The 15,919-nt window shown below is 44.2% G+C and overlaps 1 protein-coding gene across 5 annotated transcripts in view; it reads right to left on the reverse strand.

The window, feature by feature from the left end:
• LOC135544404 (retinoic acid receptor RXR-alpha-A-like) overlaps positions 1 to 15,919 on the reverse strand; it is a 156,863-nt gene that overhangs the window by 23,957 nt on the left and 116,987 nt on the right. For 3 of the 5 annotated variants that reach the window (XM_064971981.1, XM_064971982.1, XM_064971979.1), the window contains 3 exons: positions 14,272 to 14,428; positions 12,100 to 12,279; positions 8,215 to 8,399 (listed from right to left, as the gene is read on the reverse strand). In XM_064971981.1, coding sequence (XP_064828053.1) covers positions 8,215 to 8,399; positions 12,100 to 12,279; positions 14,272 to 14,428 — 522 coding nt within the window. The remainder of the gene's footprint in view (positions 1 to 8,214; positions 8,400 to 12,099; positions 12,280 to 14,271; positions 14,429 to 15,919) is intronic. The other 2 variants (XM_064971983.1, XM_064971980.1) reach the window with 1 other exon arrangement.

Consider the following 15,919-nt stretch of genomic DNA (forward strand, 5'->3'; position numbering starts at 1 on the left):
ATATCGTCCTATTAAATTTTGATCACTTGTGGAGGGGAGAGATCAGAGACTGGCTTTTACATTTTTCATATTCTGCTTAAACCCCACTACAGTTGTGTGACAACAAAGAGAAATGTGGTAGTCAATAGATGATTTGTTCCTAATCCAAATTTCCAACAAAATTGTGAGTTGAGAGTAAAGATCTCATGATGGGCTGTGTGTTGAAGAAGAGTATTGAGAGTACCCTCAACCAAGTATGCTCTGAACAACATTAGCCTACCTCTCTGTTTGCAAAGACACAGCAGAGAAAGAGAGCGACAAAGAATTATACAACTTGACAGATTCAAACAGCACACAAGGTTGGATTATACACAGACAGAATGAGAAAAATCCATAGCGAAAGAGAGAGGGATAGTGAGAAAGAGCCAGACAGAGGTAGGGAAAAATCCCCAGAATGTCGTGTTACCCCACTCCTCCCCATCCCTCCCTCCTTGAAGAGAAGGCCCTGGCTTGTCTGACTGGAGGCATGCTACTAATGCCTGTTTAACTCCGGTTCTAGGTCACCATGAGATAAACACACTTTATTCAGCTTCGCCAAACCCCGGTCATTAGACAGTGGCAGTCCCCATTCATGGAGTGCATTCACGGGCCCTGGCCCAGGGATTCACTAACACACAGGGCAGAGGGGATCCTAATATACTGGGACTGTCTGCCAAGGGGACAGCGCACGGGGACACATTCCAACACTGACTGTGCCTCTCTACCCTTGTTAAATCGACTCCTAACTATGGATGCACGATATATTGGTGAACATATCGGAATAGGACGATATTAGCTAAAAATGCCAACATAAGTATTGGCCGATGTCTAGTTTAACACCGATGTTAAAAACCGATGTCAAAGCTACCGTGCATACCTATATAACATAGATACTTGATGTAATAACGCCATGTAAAATGTTGCGCTACACGTACAACACAGCATTCCTAACCTGGCCCACAATGTCTGCTGTGTGGATCGAGCAGTGAACAAGTCCAGCAGTCATTTGAAAGAGTAAGAAAATTTCAGTGAGACAACTCAAAGGGCGAAATCCATTAAAGCCAAGATAATGGAATTCATTGACCTTGACAGTCAACTGTTCCCTATCATCGGTGATGTTGGCTTTTACTGACTGGTCGAGCACAATTACACACTACCAAGTGCGCTATTTTCCAGATGTTGTCCTACCAGAGTTACACAGTAATAGAGTCACTGCTATTAGTTTCACAACATACATACTATGGAACACCGTCTTTGCGTGTCTAAAAAGATACAGTAGCACTGTCAAAGCTGTACAAAAAAGTCTGCAAACAAGCAAACACCGGCCACAAACGATATGTTCACAATAACGAGTTGGGAATAAAGCCTCATTTGTTGGACCGCAACTTCTGGGGTAGCTATCTTTAGCTTGGTACCTAGCTAGTACCAATACAACCAGCCTAAAAACTATGCCCAGTAGAACCTGCAGTCATTTTCATTCAATCTTAGCAATGATTTAGGAATCCTTGTGAGTAAGTATTTGCTAGATTGCTACTTATTGTTCGCATCAAAAACACAAATTGAATCAGACACTTCAGGAACAGAAAGAAATAGAGACCTAATCAGAAATAGAGAACAGGTGGGAAGGAGTGAATGAGCTAGTTAGGGGAGATGTAGAACAGCTGAAGAATGAGAGACAGAGAAGGTAACCTAAAAAGACCAGCAGAGAGAGACAGAGTGAAGAGAAAGGACAGGAACAGACATAACAAGACATGACACAACCAGCCTAAAAACTATGGTAGAACCTGCAGTCATTTTCATTCAATCTTGCAATGATTTAGGAATCCTTCAAAATAAAAGTATGTCTTTGACAGTGAGGCAAATTAATACAAATAGTATAATTATGCAATACTTTTACTTTGAAGGCAAACTGCAAATTACACAATTGTCCATAATCCCTATTGTGGCTAGCTTCACAACACATAATTTGCAGTTTGCCTTCAAAATTGCTTTGATGAAGCTTAATACAAATAGCTGCATATTACGTTAGCTTTGGGCAACATGGTAGCTGGCTAGCTATTTATTTTCATGAACTATTGTGGCTAATCCTTATTGTGGCTAGCTTCACATAGATGGGTCCGACCACCATTAATCAAACAAAAACTGTCTTACAAATTAGGGTTATTTTAGATGATGACACCTAGCTATATAGTTAGTTAGCTAACTATAGCTACTAAAGCAGATGTCGTGTTATTTGACATGTCAAATAGTGTTATTTGACATGTATTTTTTTTGACACGCAAAGACCCAAACGTAGGTTTTGATTATGTTTTACTTGTAATGGGGACATACGTAAATGCCAACAAAATAACTTTTTGGTCAGTGTGGTGTGTGTGTGTGTGTGTGTGTAACCTTTATTTAACTGGTCAAGTCAGTTAAGAACAAATTCTCATTTACAATGACGGCCCGGACGACGCTGCGACAATTGTGCGCCACCCTATGGGACTCCCAATCACGGTTGGATGTGATACAGCCTGGATTTGAACCAGGGACTGGAGTGACGTCTCTTGCACTGAGATGCAGTGCCTTAGGCCACTGCGTTCATGTGTGTGTGTTAACTATTTAACTGTACTAGAACGCTTAAAAGGATATCGATACCGTTATCGGCCCAAAAAAATCATATAGATGCATCACTACTCCTAACTTTTCATATGATTATGAGGATCCTTTTCAGTGTCAATTGAAATATAAGTAGAAGGGGAACTAGGAGGTGTCTCAGCAGTTGTCTTTAGCTCGGGCAAATTAGATGAATAAAAATGTCCCACATTACCCGATCTACATGGCCTATTGAACTACAACTCCCCATTACAATCAATACCTTAAACCATAGCAAGAAATAAACAAAAACCTACAAATATGGATCCACTAGAAATTACCAAGAATTACTCAAATGACCAAAACAAGTGGTATTTCTCTGCCTTTATCAAAGCTAGATTTCTAGAAAAGATCGATATCCTCCTCTATCTCCTGCGGGGCACCTCCTGTTGGTGTCAGAGCCCCAGCGGTGAGATGTAGAGCAGAGCAGTTACGGCAAGGCGAAGCCCAGACAGACACACACACAGAGTGATTTAGTGTGTCAGAGAGCTGCCAGCCCCTCCCCTCTCCTTTCCCTCTCCTCCCAAATGTCAACGCTCATCACGTACATTTCCATCTACCCAAAAACAGCTCCCATTTACTCACATAACAGCCTTCAGAGTTCTACCTTCACTTCACAGGACACTTCCCCCCCAGAACAGACGAGTCCCAGAAGAAGCACTCCCTCACTCCCTCCTTCCTCTGTCCCTCACTCCCTCCTTCCCTCTCCTACACAACTGCTATGTGTCTGTTGTTCCAGTAGGATTCCTGAGAAACCAGAGTTTGGTGAGATGCTGTCAGTAAAACCTTCCTTAGATTAGATGATCAAATCACATACAACTGGTGTAGAATTCACTGTGAAATGCTTGCTTACGAGGCCTTCCAAACAATGCAGAGTTAAAAAATAAAAACAGTAACACAAGAGTGGAGCAATATAAAGGGAGTACCAGTACCAGAGCAATGGGCAAAGGTGTGAGGTATTTGAGGTAGATAACAGTGCATTTGGAAAGAATTCAGACTTGACTTTTTCCACATTTTGTTACGTTACAGCCTTATTCTAAAATGGATTAAATAAAACATTTTCTCAACAGTCTACACAAATGATAAGGCGAAAACAGGTTTTTAGAAGTTTTTGCTAATTTATTAACGATAAAAAACATAAATACCTTATTTACATAAGAATTCAAACCCTTTGCTGTGGGACTTGAAATTGAGCTCAGGTGCATCCTGCTTCCATTGATCATCCGTGAGATATTTCCACAAGTTGATTGGAGTCCACCTGTGGTAAATTCAATTGATTGGACATGATTTGGAAAGGCACACACCTGTCTATATAAGGTCCCACAGAGCAAAGACCAACCCATGAGGTTGAAGGAATTGTCCGTAGAGCTCCGAGCCAAGATTGAGTTGAGGCACAGATCTAGGTACCAAAAAATGTCTGCAGCACTGAAGGTCCCCAGCAACACAGTGGCCTCCATCATTCCTAAATGGAAGAAGTTTGGAACCACCGAGACTTGTAATAAAGCTGGCTGCCCGGCCAAACTGAGCAGTTGGTGGAGAAGGGCCTTGATCAGGGAGGTGACCAAGAACCCGATGGTCACTCTGAAAGAGCTCCAGAGTTCCTCTGTGAAGATGGGAGAACCTTCCAGAAGGACAACCATCCCTGCTGCACCCCACCAATCAGACCTTTATGGTAGAGTGGCCAGATGGAAGCCACTCCTCAGTAAAAGGCACATGAAAGCCCACTTGAAGTTTTACAAAAGGCACCTGAAGGACTCTCAGACCATGAGGAACAAGATTCTCTGGTCTGATGAAACCGAGATTGAACTCTTTGGCCTGAATGCCAATCATCATGTCTGGAGGAAACCTGGCACCATCCCTATGATGAAGCATGGTGGTGGCAGCACCATGCTTTGGGGATGTTTTTCAATGGCAGGGACTGGGAGACTAGTCAGGACTGAGGGAAAGATGAATGGAGCAAATTACAGAGAGATAAAAACTTGCCCCAGAGCGCACAGGATCTCAAACTGGGGTGAAAATTCATCTTCCAACAGAACAATGACCCTAAGCACACAGCCAAGACAACACAGGAGTGGCTTTGGGACACGTCTCTGAATGTCCTTGAGGGGTTCAGCCAGAGCCCTGTACTGAACCCAATCAAACGTATCTGGAGAAACCTGAAATAGCTGTGCAGAGACGCTCCCCATCCAACCTGACAGAGCTTGAGAGGTTCTGCAGAGAAGAACGGGAGAGACTCCCCAAATACAGGTGTGCCAAGCGTGTAGCGTCATACCCAAGAGGCTGTACTCGCTGCCAAAGGTGCTTCAACAAAGTACTGAGTAAAGGGTCTGAATACTTATGGAAATGTGATATTTCAGTTATATTTGCTAAAATTTCTAAAAACCTGTTTTTGCTTTATCATTGTGAGGTATTGTGTATAGATTGATGAGGGGGAAAAAACATTTAAATACATTATAGAATAAGGCTGTAATGTAACAAAATGTGGAAAATGTCTGAATACTTTCCGAATACACCATACTTACACAAGGTATTTGAGGTAGATACGTGAAGGCAGGGTAAAGTGACTAGGCATCAGGATAGATAATAATACGAGTGTGTGTGTGTGTGTGTGTGTGTGTGTGTGTGTAATGCGTATGTACGTGTGTTTGTGTTGTGTCGGTATGCGTATGTGTTTATGTGCATAAATAGTGTATATGAATGTGTGTTGGTTTTCTGTGGGAGTGTTAATGTTGTGTGTATCAGTGAGTGTTTATATGGTGTGGGTGTATATGTAGTCTAGTGTACATAGGGTCAGTGCAAGATAGAGTCAGTGCAGATTGTTTGGGTACCATTAATTTACTATTTAGCAGTCTGGCTATTTAGTAGTCTTACGTATGGCTTGCGGGTAGAAGCTGTCTCGGAGCCTGTTGGTCGAAGAGTAGCAGAGTGAACAGTCTATGGCTAGGTTGGCTGGAGTCTTTGGCAATTTTTCGTGCCTTCCTCTGACACCGCCTGATATAGAGGTCCTGGATGGCAGGGAGCTCGGCACCAGTCATGTACTGGTCTGTCCACACCACCTTCTGTAACATTTTGTGGTCAAGAACAAGTGACATGCATTCACTATACCAAGCGTGATGCAGATAGTTAAGATGCTCTCGATGGTGCAGCTGTAGAACTTTTTGAGGATCTGAGGGCCCATGCAAAATCTTTTCATTCTCCTGAGGGGGAAGAGGCGCTATACAGGGCCCTCTCCACGACTGTGCGGGTGTGTGTGGACCATATTAATTCCTTAGTCTGGAGCATTATTCACGGTTGAGCCAGACAGAGTCTCGTACTCAAGTACTATTTGAGAAGGTCTGGTCACACAAATTTCCTAAGTGGCAAAGGTCCAGATGGATACCGTCATTTATCGGCGTAGAATCAAACCCCCACCTCACAACCCATGTGACCCCAAACTGTTTATGCCCCTCTTGTTGGCGGAAAGAACATTTAGCAGTTTTATAGGTAATTTCCCGCAATTCTACACATTTTGCTTGAGGCAGAGAATTGTTTTGATGTTTTAAAGCTTATTTCCTGCGGCCTTGTGAAGTAAGCATTTCACGGTAAGGTCTATACCTGCTGTATTCGGCGACTGTGACAAATACTATTTGATTTGATGTGATTTGTTCCTCATCCTCATGTTGGCTAATGGCTGCTCCCTGTCAATCAAGCGATACCCTGGGGAGTCCCGCTCCAGAGAGGATAATGAAGATTGTCAGATTGCAGCATAGTTGAACTGTAATGGTGTGGCAAATTGTTGTGATAACACTGATTACATGTTAATAATGGCCATTACTGCAAAGACACACGTCAGAGGCTGAGGAACCTGTTTCATACCGAGGGAACATTTTAGAAAATGGAGAGTGAGTGTGTATGTGCATGTGCATATGTGGATAAGTGTGTTGGTGTCATTGTACATATACAGTGCATTCAGAAAGTATTCAGACCACTTGCCTTTTTCTACATTTCATTATTGTAAAATGGATTCAATAGTTTTTTCCCCTCTTCAATCTACACACAATACCCCATGATGACAAAGCAAAAACACCTTTTTAGACATTTTTGAAAAATAAAATTAAATAAAATGGAAATATCACATACATAAGTATTCAGACCCTTTACTCAGTACTTTGTTAAAGTACTTTTGGCAGATATTACAGTCTTGAGTCTTGTTGGATATGACGCTACAAGCTTGGCACATCTGTATTTGGGGAGTTTCTCCCACTCTTCTCTGCAGATCCTCTCAAGCTCTGTCAGGTTGGATGGGGAGCGTTGCTGCACAGCTATTTTCAGGTCTCTCCAGAGATGTTTGATCGGGTTCAAGTCTGGGCTCTGGCCGGGCCATTCAAGGACATTCAGAGACGTCCCGCCACTCCTGCGTTGTCTTGGCTGTGTGCTTATGGTCACTGTCCTGTTGGAAGGTGGACCTTCACCTCAGTCTGAGGTCCTGAGCGCTCTGGAGCAGGTTTTCATCAAGGATCTCTATGTACTTTGCTCTGTTCATCTTTCCCTCGATCCTGACTAGTCTCCCAGTCCATGCCCTTGAAAAACATCCCCACAGCATGATGCTGCCACCACCATGCTTCATCATAGAGATTGCCAGGTTTCCTCCAGACGTGACGCTTGGCATTCAAGCCAAAGAGTTCAATCTCGGTTTCATCAGACCAGAGGTTGTTGTTTCTCATGGTCTGAGAGTCTTTAGCTGCCTTTTGGCAAACTCCAAGGGGGCTGTCATGTGGCTTTTACTGAGGAGTCGCTTCTATCTGCCCACTCTACCATAAAGGCCTGATTGGTGGTGTGCTGCAGAGATGGTTGTCCTTCTGGAAGGTTCTTCCATCTCCACAGAGGAACTCTAGAGCTCTGTCAGCGTGACCATCTGGTTCTTGGTCACCTCGCTGACCAAGGCTCCTCTCCCTCGATAGCCCAGTTTGGTTGGGCGCCCAGCTCTAGGAAGAGTCTTGGTGGTTCCAAACTTCTTCCATTTATGAATGATGGAGGCCACTGTGTTCTTGGGGACCTTCAATGCTGCAGAAATGTTTTGGTACCATTCCCCAGATCTGTACCTCGACACAATCCCGTCTCGGAGCTCTACGGACAATTTTGCTCTGACATGCACCGTCAACTGTGGGACCTTACATTGACATATGTGTGCCTTTCCAAATAATGTCCAATCAATTGAATTGACCACAGGTGGACTTCAATCAAGTTGTAGAAACATCTGAAGGATGATCAATGGAAACAGGAAGCACCTGAGCTCAATTTCGCGGGTCATAGCAAAGGGTCTGAATACTTGTGTAAATAAGGTATTCCTAAACACTTCTAAGAACCATATTTTCACTTTTTCATTATGGGGTATTGTGTGTTGATTGAGAGGGATTTTAAAAAAATGTAATCCATTTTAGAATAAGGCTGTAACGTAACAAAATGTGGAAAAAGTCAAGCGGTCTGAATACTTTCCGAATGCACTGTATGTGTGTGTGTAAACGGCTCCTGCTCTTCAGGACAGAGTACAGGGTGAACAGTGCATACGGTGTAGTGACTCACCGAGTTGGATGGCATGCCCAGGTTGGTCTCGGTGTAGGTCTCTGTCTTGGGTTCCACAGCGAGCTCGGCCTCCAGGACCTTCTCCACGGGCATGTCCTCGTTGACGCCGCTGGTGGACTCCACCTCGTTCTCGCTGCGCTCTTTGGCCCGCTGGCGCTCCTCCTGGACGGCTGTGTGTAACAAAACTGGTTCCGGTCACTACTGCTGCTGCGGTGTTGTCTAGTGTGTGCGGTGTTTGTGTGTGCGTGTACATATGTAAATAGTGTGTGTGTATCATTATTATTACATTAAGTCTGATATAAAGACCGAGGTAACAGATCTACACTGAAATATGTGAGTCCCCATAATTACAGGACATGTGAATAGAAACATGACAGGAAATACAGTAGCGTGTGGACACAACATATACAAACACTTCATACAAGGACCCTCTCTCCTGCTCTGTCTCAATGTAGAGCACAATAACAAACAACAAGCTCCTTTCATGACCACCATATATTGACACATTAATAATGGATGTGGTACGAGTCCTCATTGACGCCCTGCATGTTTACCAGACACTTGACAGAATGGCTTTGACAGACTGACTGGCGCACAGACACACATCAATGGGGTCTTTGTGTGAAATAATGTTGTTTTTAGTCTGTCCAGTAAATAACAGTCTCACTAAGTCTCTGTGTAAAGCGGGAACTTGTTGGATCTGCTGTGTGATTGGCTTGGCAGGGAGACACAGGAAGTGGTTTGTGTGCTGAGCAGACACCGAGGCTCACTGTGGCCGAGGCAACCCTAACCGCACCTCCACCCAGAGAGGCGTATGTGTGTTCATATGAGCCCGTAAGGGGAGGCGGTTGCTATGCGCTGCCTCTGGGTTTCAACCTATTTCTTCCCTCTCCTCTTCCCACTAAACGTAAACACTCCCCCACACACACACATCTACACACACACACACACACACACACACACACACACACACACACACACACACACACACACACACACACACACCTACACACATGCACACACACACACCTACACACATGCACACAAATGAAGACACTTCATATTCTTTCTTTTCTTTCTTATTTCTTCCTATTCCAAGTGCTGAATCACAGGGGTGGGGGTTCTGGGAAGGGGAGGACAGGGAGAGAAGAGGGGAGGGGAGGAGGGGGGGGGACGAGGGGCCCCACTTTAGAGGAACTGCTGTCTGGCGGTGGAGGTCAGCCCAAGGGTAGAATAGTTGTGCTGGAGTCAGAGAGAGGTGAGGAGGGCTGAAATCATGTTAGCTTTATTTCCCCCTTCCCCTGACTGGGAGAGCATCAATTCATTTAATCCTGTTTTTCTGCGGATTCGCTCAGCCTTTTGGACTACCGCTGCCTTGTTCTCCCCCTGCCTCAGGGTACAGGGGGGCTTAGGCTAGCAGAGTGAGGTGAAAGGCAGTAAATGATAATATCCTTGAACGGAGGTTGAGCCCTATGATGATATAAATAAAGAGTGAATGGGGGTAGGGAGGGAGGGATGAGGGGTGCATGCTGAGGTCAAGACAAATTGGGCCGAGAAAGAAAAGCTCTTATCTACTTATCATAGACTCTCTTGTTTTCTCTTTTCCTTTGCTTTGGTTTTGTTCTGCGTCTGACACCCATTGGTTAAGGGTGGGCTGAACATCTGCATGTTGGTCTAGGATCAGTTTTGTATTGTTTTTGCCTGGTGCAGTGGTTCATATTCAGAACAGGGAAAGCTGATCCTAGAATAACATGAAGTGATTTCTGATATGGAAGGGGACTGTGTGCTTCAGAATATACACCTTAATATAACTGGAATACCACATTCTGTCTCTCAAGCCATAATATTTCATGACTGAACTTAGGAGTTAAAACAGTATTCCAGATCAATAGTTCACCTTAGAGAGTGATGACGCGGTTCTGATGGAGAGAGCTAGTGTGTCATCCACTCTCTGCTTCCTACAGGAAGTGTGAACAAGTGTGCTAAAAGTGCTAATTTCCTCCTCTCTTATGAAGTGCTAAAACAACCTCTTCCATTTTCTCTCTCGTTCTCTCTCTCCTCCCTTCCTTCTCCTACCTGCTCTCCCTCTCTTGTGCTAAATCATTGCTCTTCAAGTGAAATCAGAAAGTATTCATCATGAATAGGTCTGCCTATGAAGGCTACCAATCACTGAAGAGCCCTGATATGCATCACCTGTAATAAAGACTTCCATTTTCCATTATCTGCTTATTTCAATCTTGAACGCCTCTGAGGAAGTCAGTAATTCTACATGCACAATGTGAGTCCTCTGCAATTACTGCTCCTCATTCAATAGTAATGAAGAGGCAGATGAGTTGAGCTCTCATTATCACACAAGTGATCTCAACACACTTCAAGTTCTCTACATGAGGAGCTGAATGATTCCTGACAGAGGGAAGGTTGAAGTGATTCTGTGTGTGTGTGTGCGTGCGTGTGTGTGTGAGAGAGAGGGATAGAGAGAGAGATAGAGAAAGGTAGGCAGAGAGATCAATATAAAGACAGACAGATAGAGAGAGAGAGGGAGAGAGAGAGAGAGAAGGAGAGATAGAAAGACAGAGAGAGAGAGGGAGAGATAGAAAGACAGACATAGAGAGAGGGAGAGATAGAAAGACAGACAGAGAGTGAGATAGAGATAGTACAGACAGGCAGAGAGAGAGGGAGAGATAGTACAGACAGGCAGAGAGAGAGGGAGAGATAGTACAGACAGGCAGAGAGAGATAGTACAGACAGGCAGAGAGAGAGGGAGAGATAGTACAGACAGGCAGAGAGAGAGGGAGAGTTAGTACAGACAGGCAGAGAGAGAGGGAGAGATAGTACAGACAGGCAGAGAGAGAGGGAGAGATAGTACAGACAGGCAGAGAGAGAGGGAGAGATAGTACAGACAGGCAGAGGGAGAGATAGTACAGACAGGCAGAGAGAGAGGGAGAGAGATAGATAGAAAGACAGACAGAGAGAGGGAGAGATAGTACAGACAGGCAGAGAGAGAGGGAGAGATAGTACAGACAGGCAGAGAGAGAGGGAGAGAGATAGATAGAAAGACAGACAGAGGGAGAGATAGAAAGACACAGAGAGAGAGGGAGAGATAGTACAGACAGGCAGAGGGAGAGATAGTACAGACAGGCAGAGAGAGAGGGAGAGATAGTACAAACAGGCAGAGAGAGAGAGGGAGAGATAGTACAGACAGGCAGAGAGAGAGAGGGAGAGATAGTACAGACAGGCAGAGAGAGAGAGGGAGAGATAGTACAGACAGGCAGAGAGAGAGAGGGAGAGATAGTACAGACAGGCAGAGAGAGAGAGGGAGAGATAGTACAGACAGGCAGAGAGGGAGGGAGAGATAGTACAGACAGGCAGAGAGAGTGAGATAGAGATAGATAGAAAGACAGACAGAGAGAGGGAGAGATAGAAAGACACAGAGAGAGAGGGAGAGATAGTACAGACAGGCAGAGGGAGAGATAGTACAGACAGGCAGAGAGAGAGGGAGAGATAGTACAAACAGGCAGAGAGAGAGAGGGAGAGATAGTACAGACAGGCAGAGAGAGAGAGGGAGAGATAGTACAGACAGGCAGAGAGAGAGGGAGAGATAGTACAGACAGGCAGAGAGAGAGAGGGAGAGATAGTACAGACAGGCAGAGAGGGAGGGAGAGATAGTACAGACAGGCAGAGAGAGTGAGATAGAGATAGTACAGACAGGCAGAGAGAGAGAGGGAGAGATAGTACAGACAGGCAGAGAGAGAGGGAGAGATAGTACAGACAGGCAGAGAGAGAGGGAGAGATAGTACAGACAGGCAGAGGGAGAGGGAGAGATAGTACAGACAGGCAGAGAGAGAGGGTAAATAAGGCCTTTATCCTCAACGGCATGTGCTGTACCTTCTCTCTTCATTCCACAGGCCAGACACTTCTGGTAGCGACAGTACTGGCAGCGGTTTCGCTGGCGCTTGTCGATCAGACAATCCTTGTTGTCGCGGCAGGTATAGGTCAGGTCCTTCCGCACTGTCCTCTTAAAGAAGCCTTTACAGCCCTCACAGCTGTACACTCCATAATGTTTACCTGGGGACCAACATGTCGTTTTAACTTCAAAAGTACATAGAGAGTGGCTATTAGACATTTAAGACACATTTCCCACACACTTATCCTCAGTTTCTTATTGGGGATAATAAAGGAAAAATGATATTGATTACATACTGTTTGGACAATAACAGAGGGGTGAAAATGTTGACTATAAGTGTAATGTATGTTACTATGTTATGACATTCTGCTGTCCTGATGAACAGCGTTTGTGAAGATCACTAACCTCTAAGCGCCTGTCTGATATCTGTCTGATATTAACCTTCTCCTCCACATCCTGTCTGATATTAACCATCTCCTCCACATCCTGTCTGATATTCTGTCTGAGATTAACCTTCTCCCCCACATCCTGTCTGATATTCTGTCTGATATTAACCTTCTCCCCCACATCCTGTCTGATATTAACCTTCTCCCCCACATCCTGTCTGATATTCTGTCTGAGATTAACCTTCTCCCCCACATCCTGTCTGATATTCTGTCTGATATTAACCATCTCCTCCACATCCTGTCTGATATTCTGTCTGATATTAACCATCTCCTCCACATCCTGTCTGATATTCTGTCTGATATTAACCATCTCCTCCACATCCTGTCTGATATTCTGTCTGATATTAACCATCTCCTCCACATCCTGTCTGATATTAACCATCTCCCCCACATCCTGTCTGATATTCTGTCTGAGATTAACCTTCTCCCCCACATCCTGTCTGATATTCTGTCTGATATTAACCATCTCCTCCACATCCTGTCTGATATTCTGTCTGATATTAACCATCTCCTCCACATCCTGTCTGATATTCTGTCTGATATTAACCATCTCCTCCACATCCTGTCTGATATTCTGTCTGATATTAACCATCTCCTCCACATCCTGTCTGATATTCTGTCTGATATTAACCATCTCCTCCACATCCTGTCTGATATTCTGTCTGATATTAACCATCTCCTCCACATCCTGTCTGATATTCTGTCTGATATTAACCATCTCCTCCACATCCTGTCTGATATTCTGTCTGATATTAACCATCTCCCCCACATCCTGTCTGATATTCTGTCTGAGATTAACCTTCTCCCCCACATCCTGTCTGATATTCTGTCTGATATTAACCATCTCCTCCACATCCTGTCTGATATTCTGTCTGATATTAACCATCTCCTCCACATCCTGTCTGATATTCTGTCTGATATTAACCATCTCCTCCACATCCTGTCTGATATTCTGTCTGATATTAACCATCTCCTCCACATCCTGTCTGATATTCTGTCTGATATTAACCATCTCCCCCACATCCTGTCTGATATTCTGTCTGATATTAACCATCTCCTCCACATCCTGTCTGATATTCTGTCTGATATTAACCATCTCCTCCACATCCTGTCTGATATTCTGTCTGATATTAACTATCTCCTCCACATCCTGTCTGATATTCTGTCTGATATTAACCATCTCCTCCACATCCTGTCTGATATTCTGTCTGATATTAACCATCTCCTCCACATCCTGTCTGATACGAGGCAAAGTGCAGTAGAGTAAAACACTTCCTCTCCCTGTGCTGCAGACACCACAGCTGCTTTCATTCCTCGTTAACCCAGCTAAGAGAAAGTATGAGGTGTGTTAAGTATCTACGGCGTATATGAGTCAGGCTTTCAGTGTGTGTGTGTGTGTGTGTGTGTGTGTGTGTGTGTGTGTGTGTGTGTGTGTGTGTGTGTGTGTGTGTGGACTCACATGAAATGGTGATGACTATGGTGGTATTGCAGTCGCCACAGATGACCCAGACGTGTCAGTGGTGTGTGTGTGTGTGTGTGTGTGTGTGTGTGTGTGTGTGTGTGTGTGTGTGTGTGTGTGTGTGTGTGGACTCACGTGAAATGGTGATGACTATGGTGGTATTGCAGTCGCCACAGATGACCCAGACGTGTCAGTGGTGTGTGTGTGTGTGTGCATGTATGACTGTAACCTTAGGGCACCTACTGTACCTGAGGAGCGGTCTCCGCAGATGGCACAGATGTGTTTGGTGAGGGAGAGAGGCATGCACCCCGGCGAGGGCTGGGCGGGCACCTTCATCACCCCGTTGAGACCCAGCGGGGGTTTGATGTCCTCCGAGCTGCTGACCGAGTTCATCTGGGAGTTCAGCTGGAACATCAACACACACAAACACAGGAAGAGACAGGTCACAACGCCACTCTGACACTGACACTCAGAATGTCATCCACACACTTCATCAGATTATACAGTAATACTTTGATGCCCTTCGGCCTGACTGTTCCTTTGCTGGGATATGCTTAATGCCCATATTTGTGTTCGTTTACGGATGACATCCTCATCTTTTCAGGCCCAAGCAATGGCAATGTGATGCAGTGTGGATACTTTACGTCATCGTCCAGGGACAGCTCTGTTTTCAGCAAGATAATGATTACAGCAAGATTAAGCATAGACTAGGGAGAGTAGACCTCAGCACACAGAAAACAGAATGGTTGAGTATGTATCCATGCAGCTGAGCTGATTGGGAGGTTTAAGCTAACTACAGTTTGGCTGTAGTTCCAGTAGCAGCCTAGCAGGCTTTCTCCCTCTACTCCCTTGCCTGTGTTTCATATCTAAAACCTGTCGCTGCTAGATCCTGCACCACTTCACCGGAGGAGTCCTTTAATTCATGCTCTCAACAACCCCCCTAGCCTCCACATGCTCAGCGCTAGCATAACTTCAATGCAACATTTAGCAGTACAGCAGAATAAAGGGCCAGTGTTTGTTTTAGCAAGAGAGTGTTCTAAGTAAGGACTGTCAGTGCATTCATACAGACTGTCACTTGAGGTTCTCCTCCAGTGCATGAGGGAGGGGCACGGTTATTTCAATATTACAATATCCAAACGTACGTTAGTTGTTGATCATGTGTGAGTATTAATTTTTTACGGAAAAAAATATGTCTATTTTTAACAATGAAAATATGTTTTCTAAATTCAATTAAAATATCCATGTGACATTGTTACACACAAGGATATACCATGACATTTGAAATTCTTAATTTAATAAAACAAACTTTTGAATGTAGTTTATATGTGGTGTGCCCCCCCAAAAAAAGACAGATGGCCTTCACCAAAGATTATAGTTTGTTGCTTTCGTTGGCCAATCAAATGGGCAAATATCTCCATGTGTAGCAAGTGAAGTGAGAGCTCACTAATGGAAATAAAAGTACGAAATTAAAAGTTCAAACACCCATCCCCACAGTGCACTCAGCTCTGCTGTGAAACTGAGCTTCAATAATGTTTATGTGAAAACCCCCTCTCCAACTGTGTAGATTCACATGGAGAACTAAGAGACACTAATCAACTATGCTGTGCTGTTATAGTGGATTTACTAAGAAGCTCAATTACCACTGAACAATAATTCATTGATATAGGCAGAACTAGCTAGCTAGCCAACCATTTGTACAGCTATGGAAAAAACAGAGCCATGTCTGTGTCAGCATGCTCTAAAAACCATGATGTCAAAATGACCAAAATAGAAGCAAAAAGTACAAATAATTCGCTTTGGAAAAACTGGAAATGAAAGGGACTGAATGCAGGTTTTTTTCATGGAAACATTTAAGAACTCTATAGATTCTACAGCCAATAACAAATAGTATATCAA

Source organism: Oncorhynchus masou, chromosome 8, assembly GCF_036934945.1.
Source record: "Oncorhynchus masou masou isolate Uvic2021 chromosome 8, UVic_Omas_1.1, whole genome shotgun sequence".
Taxonomy (NCBI): Eukaryota; Metazoa; Chordata; class Actinopteri; order Salmoniformes; family Salmonidae; genus Oncorhynchus; species Oncorhynchus masou.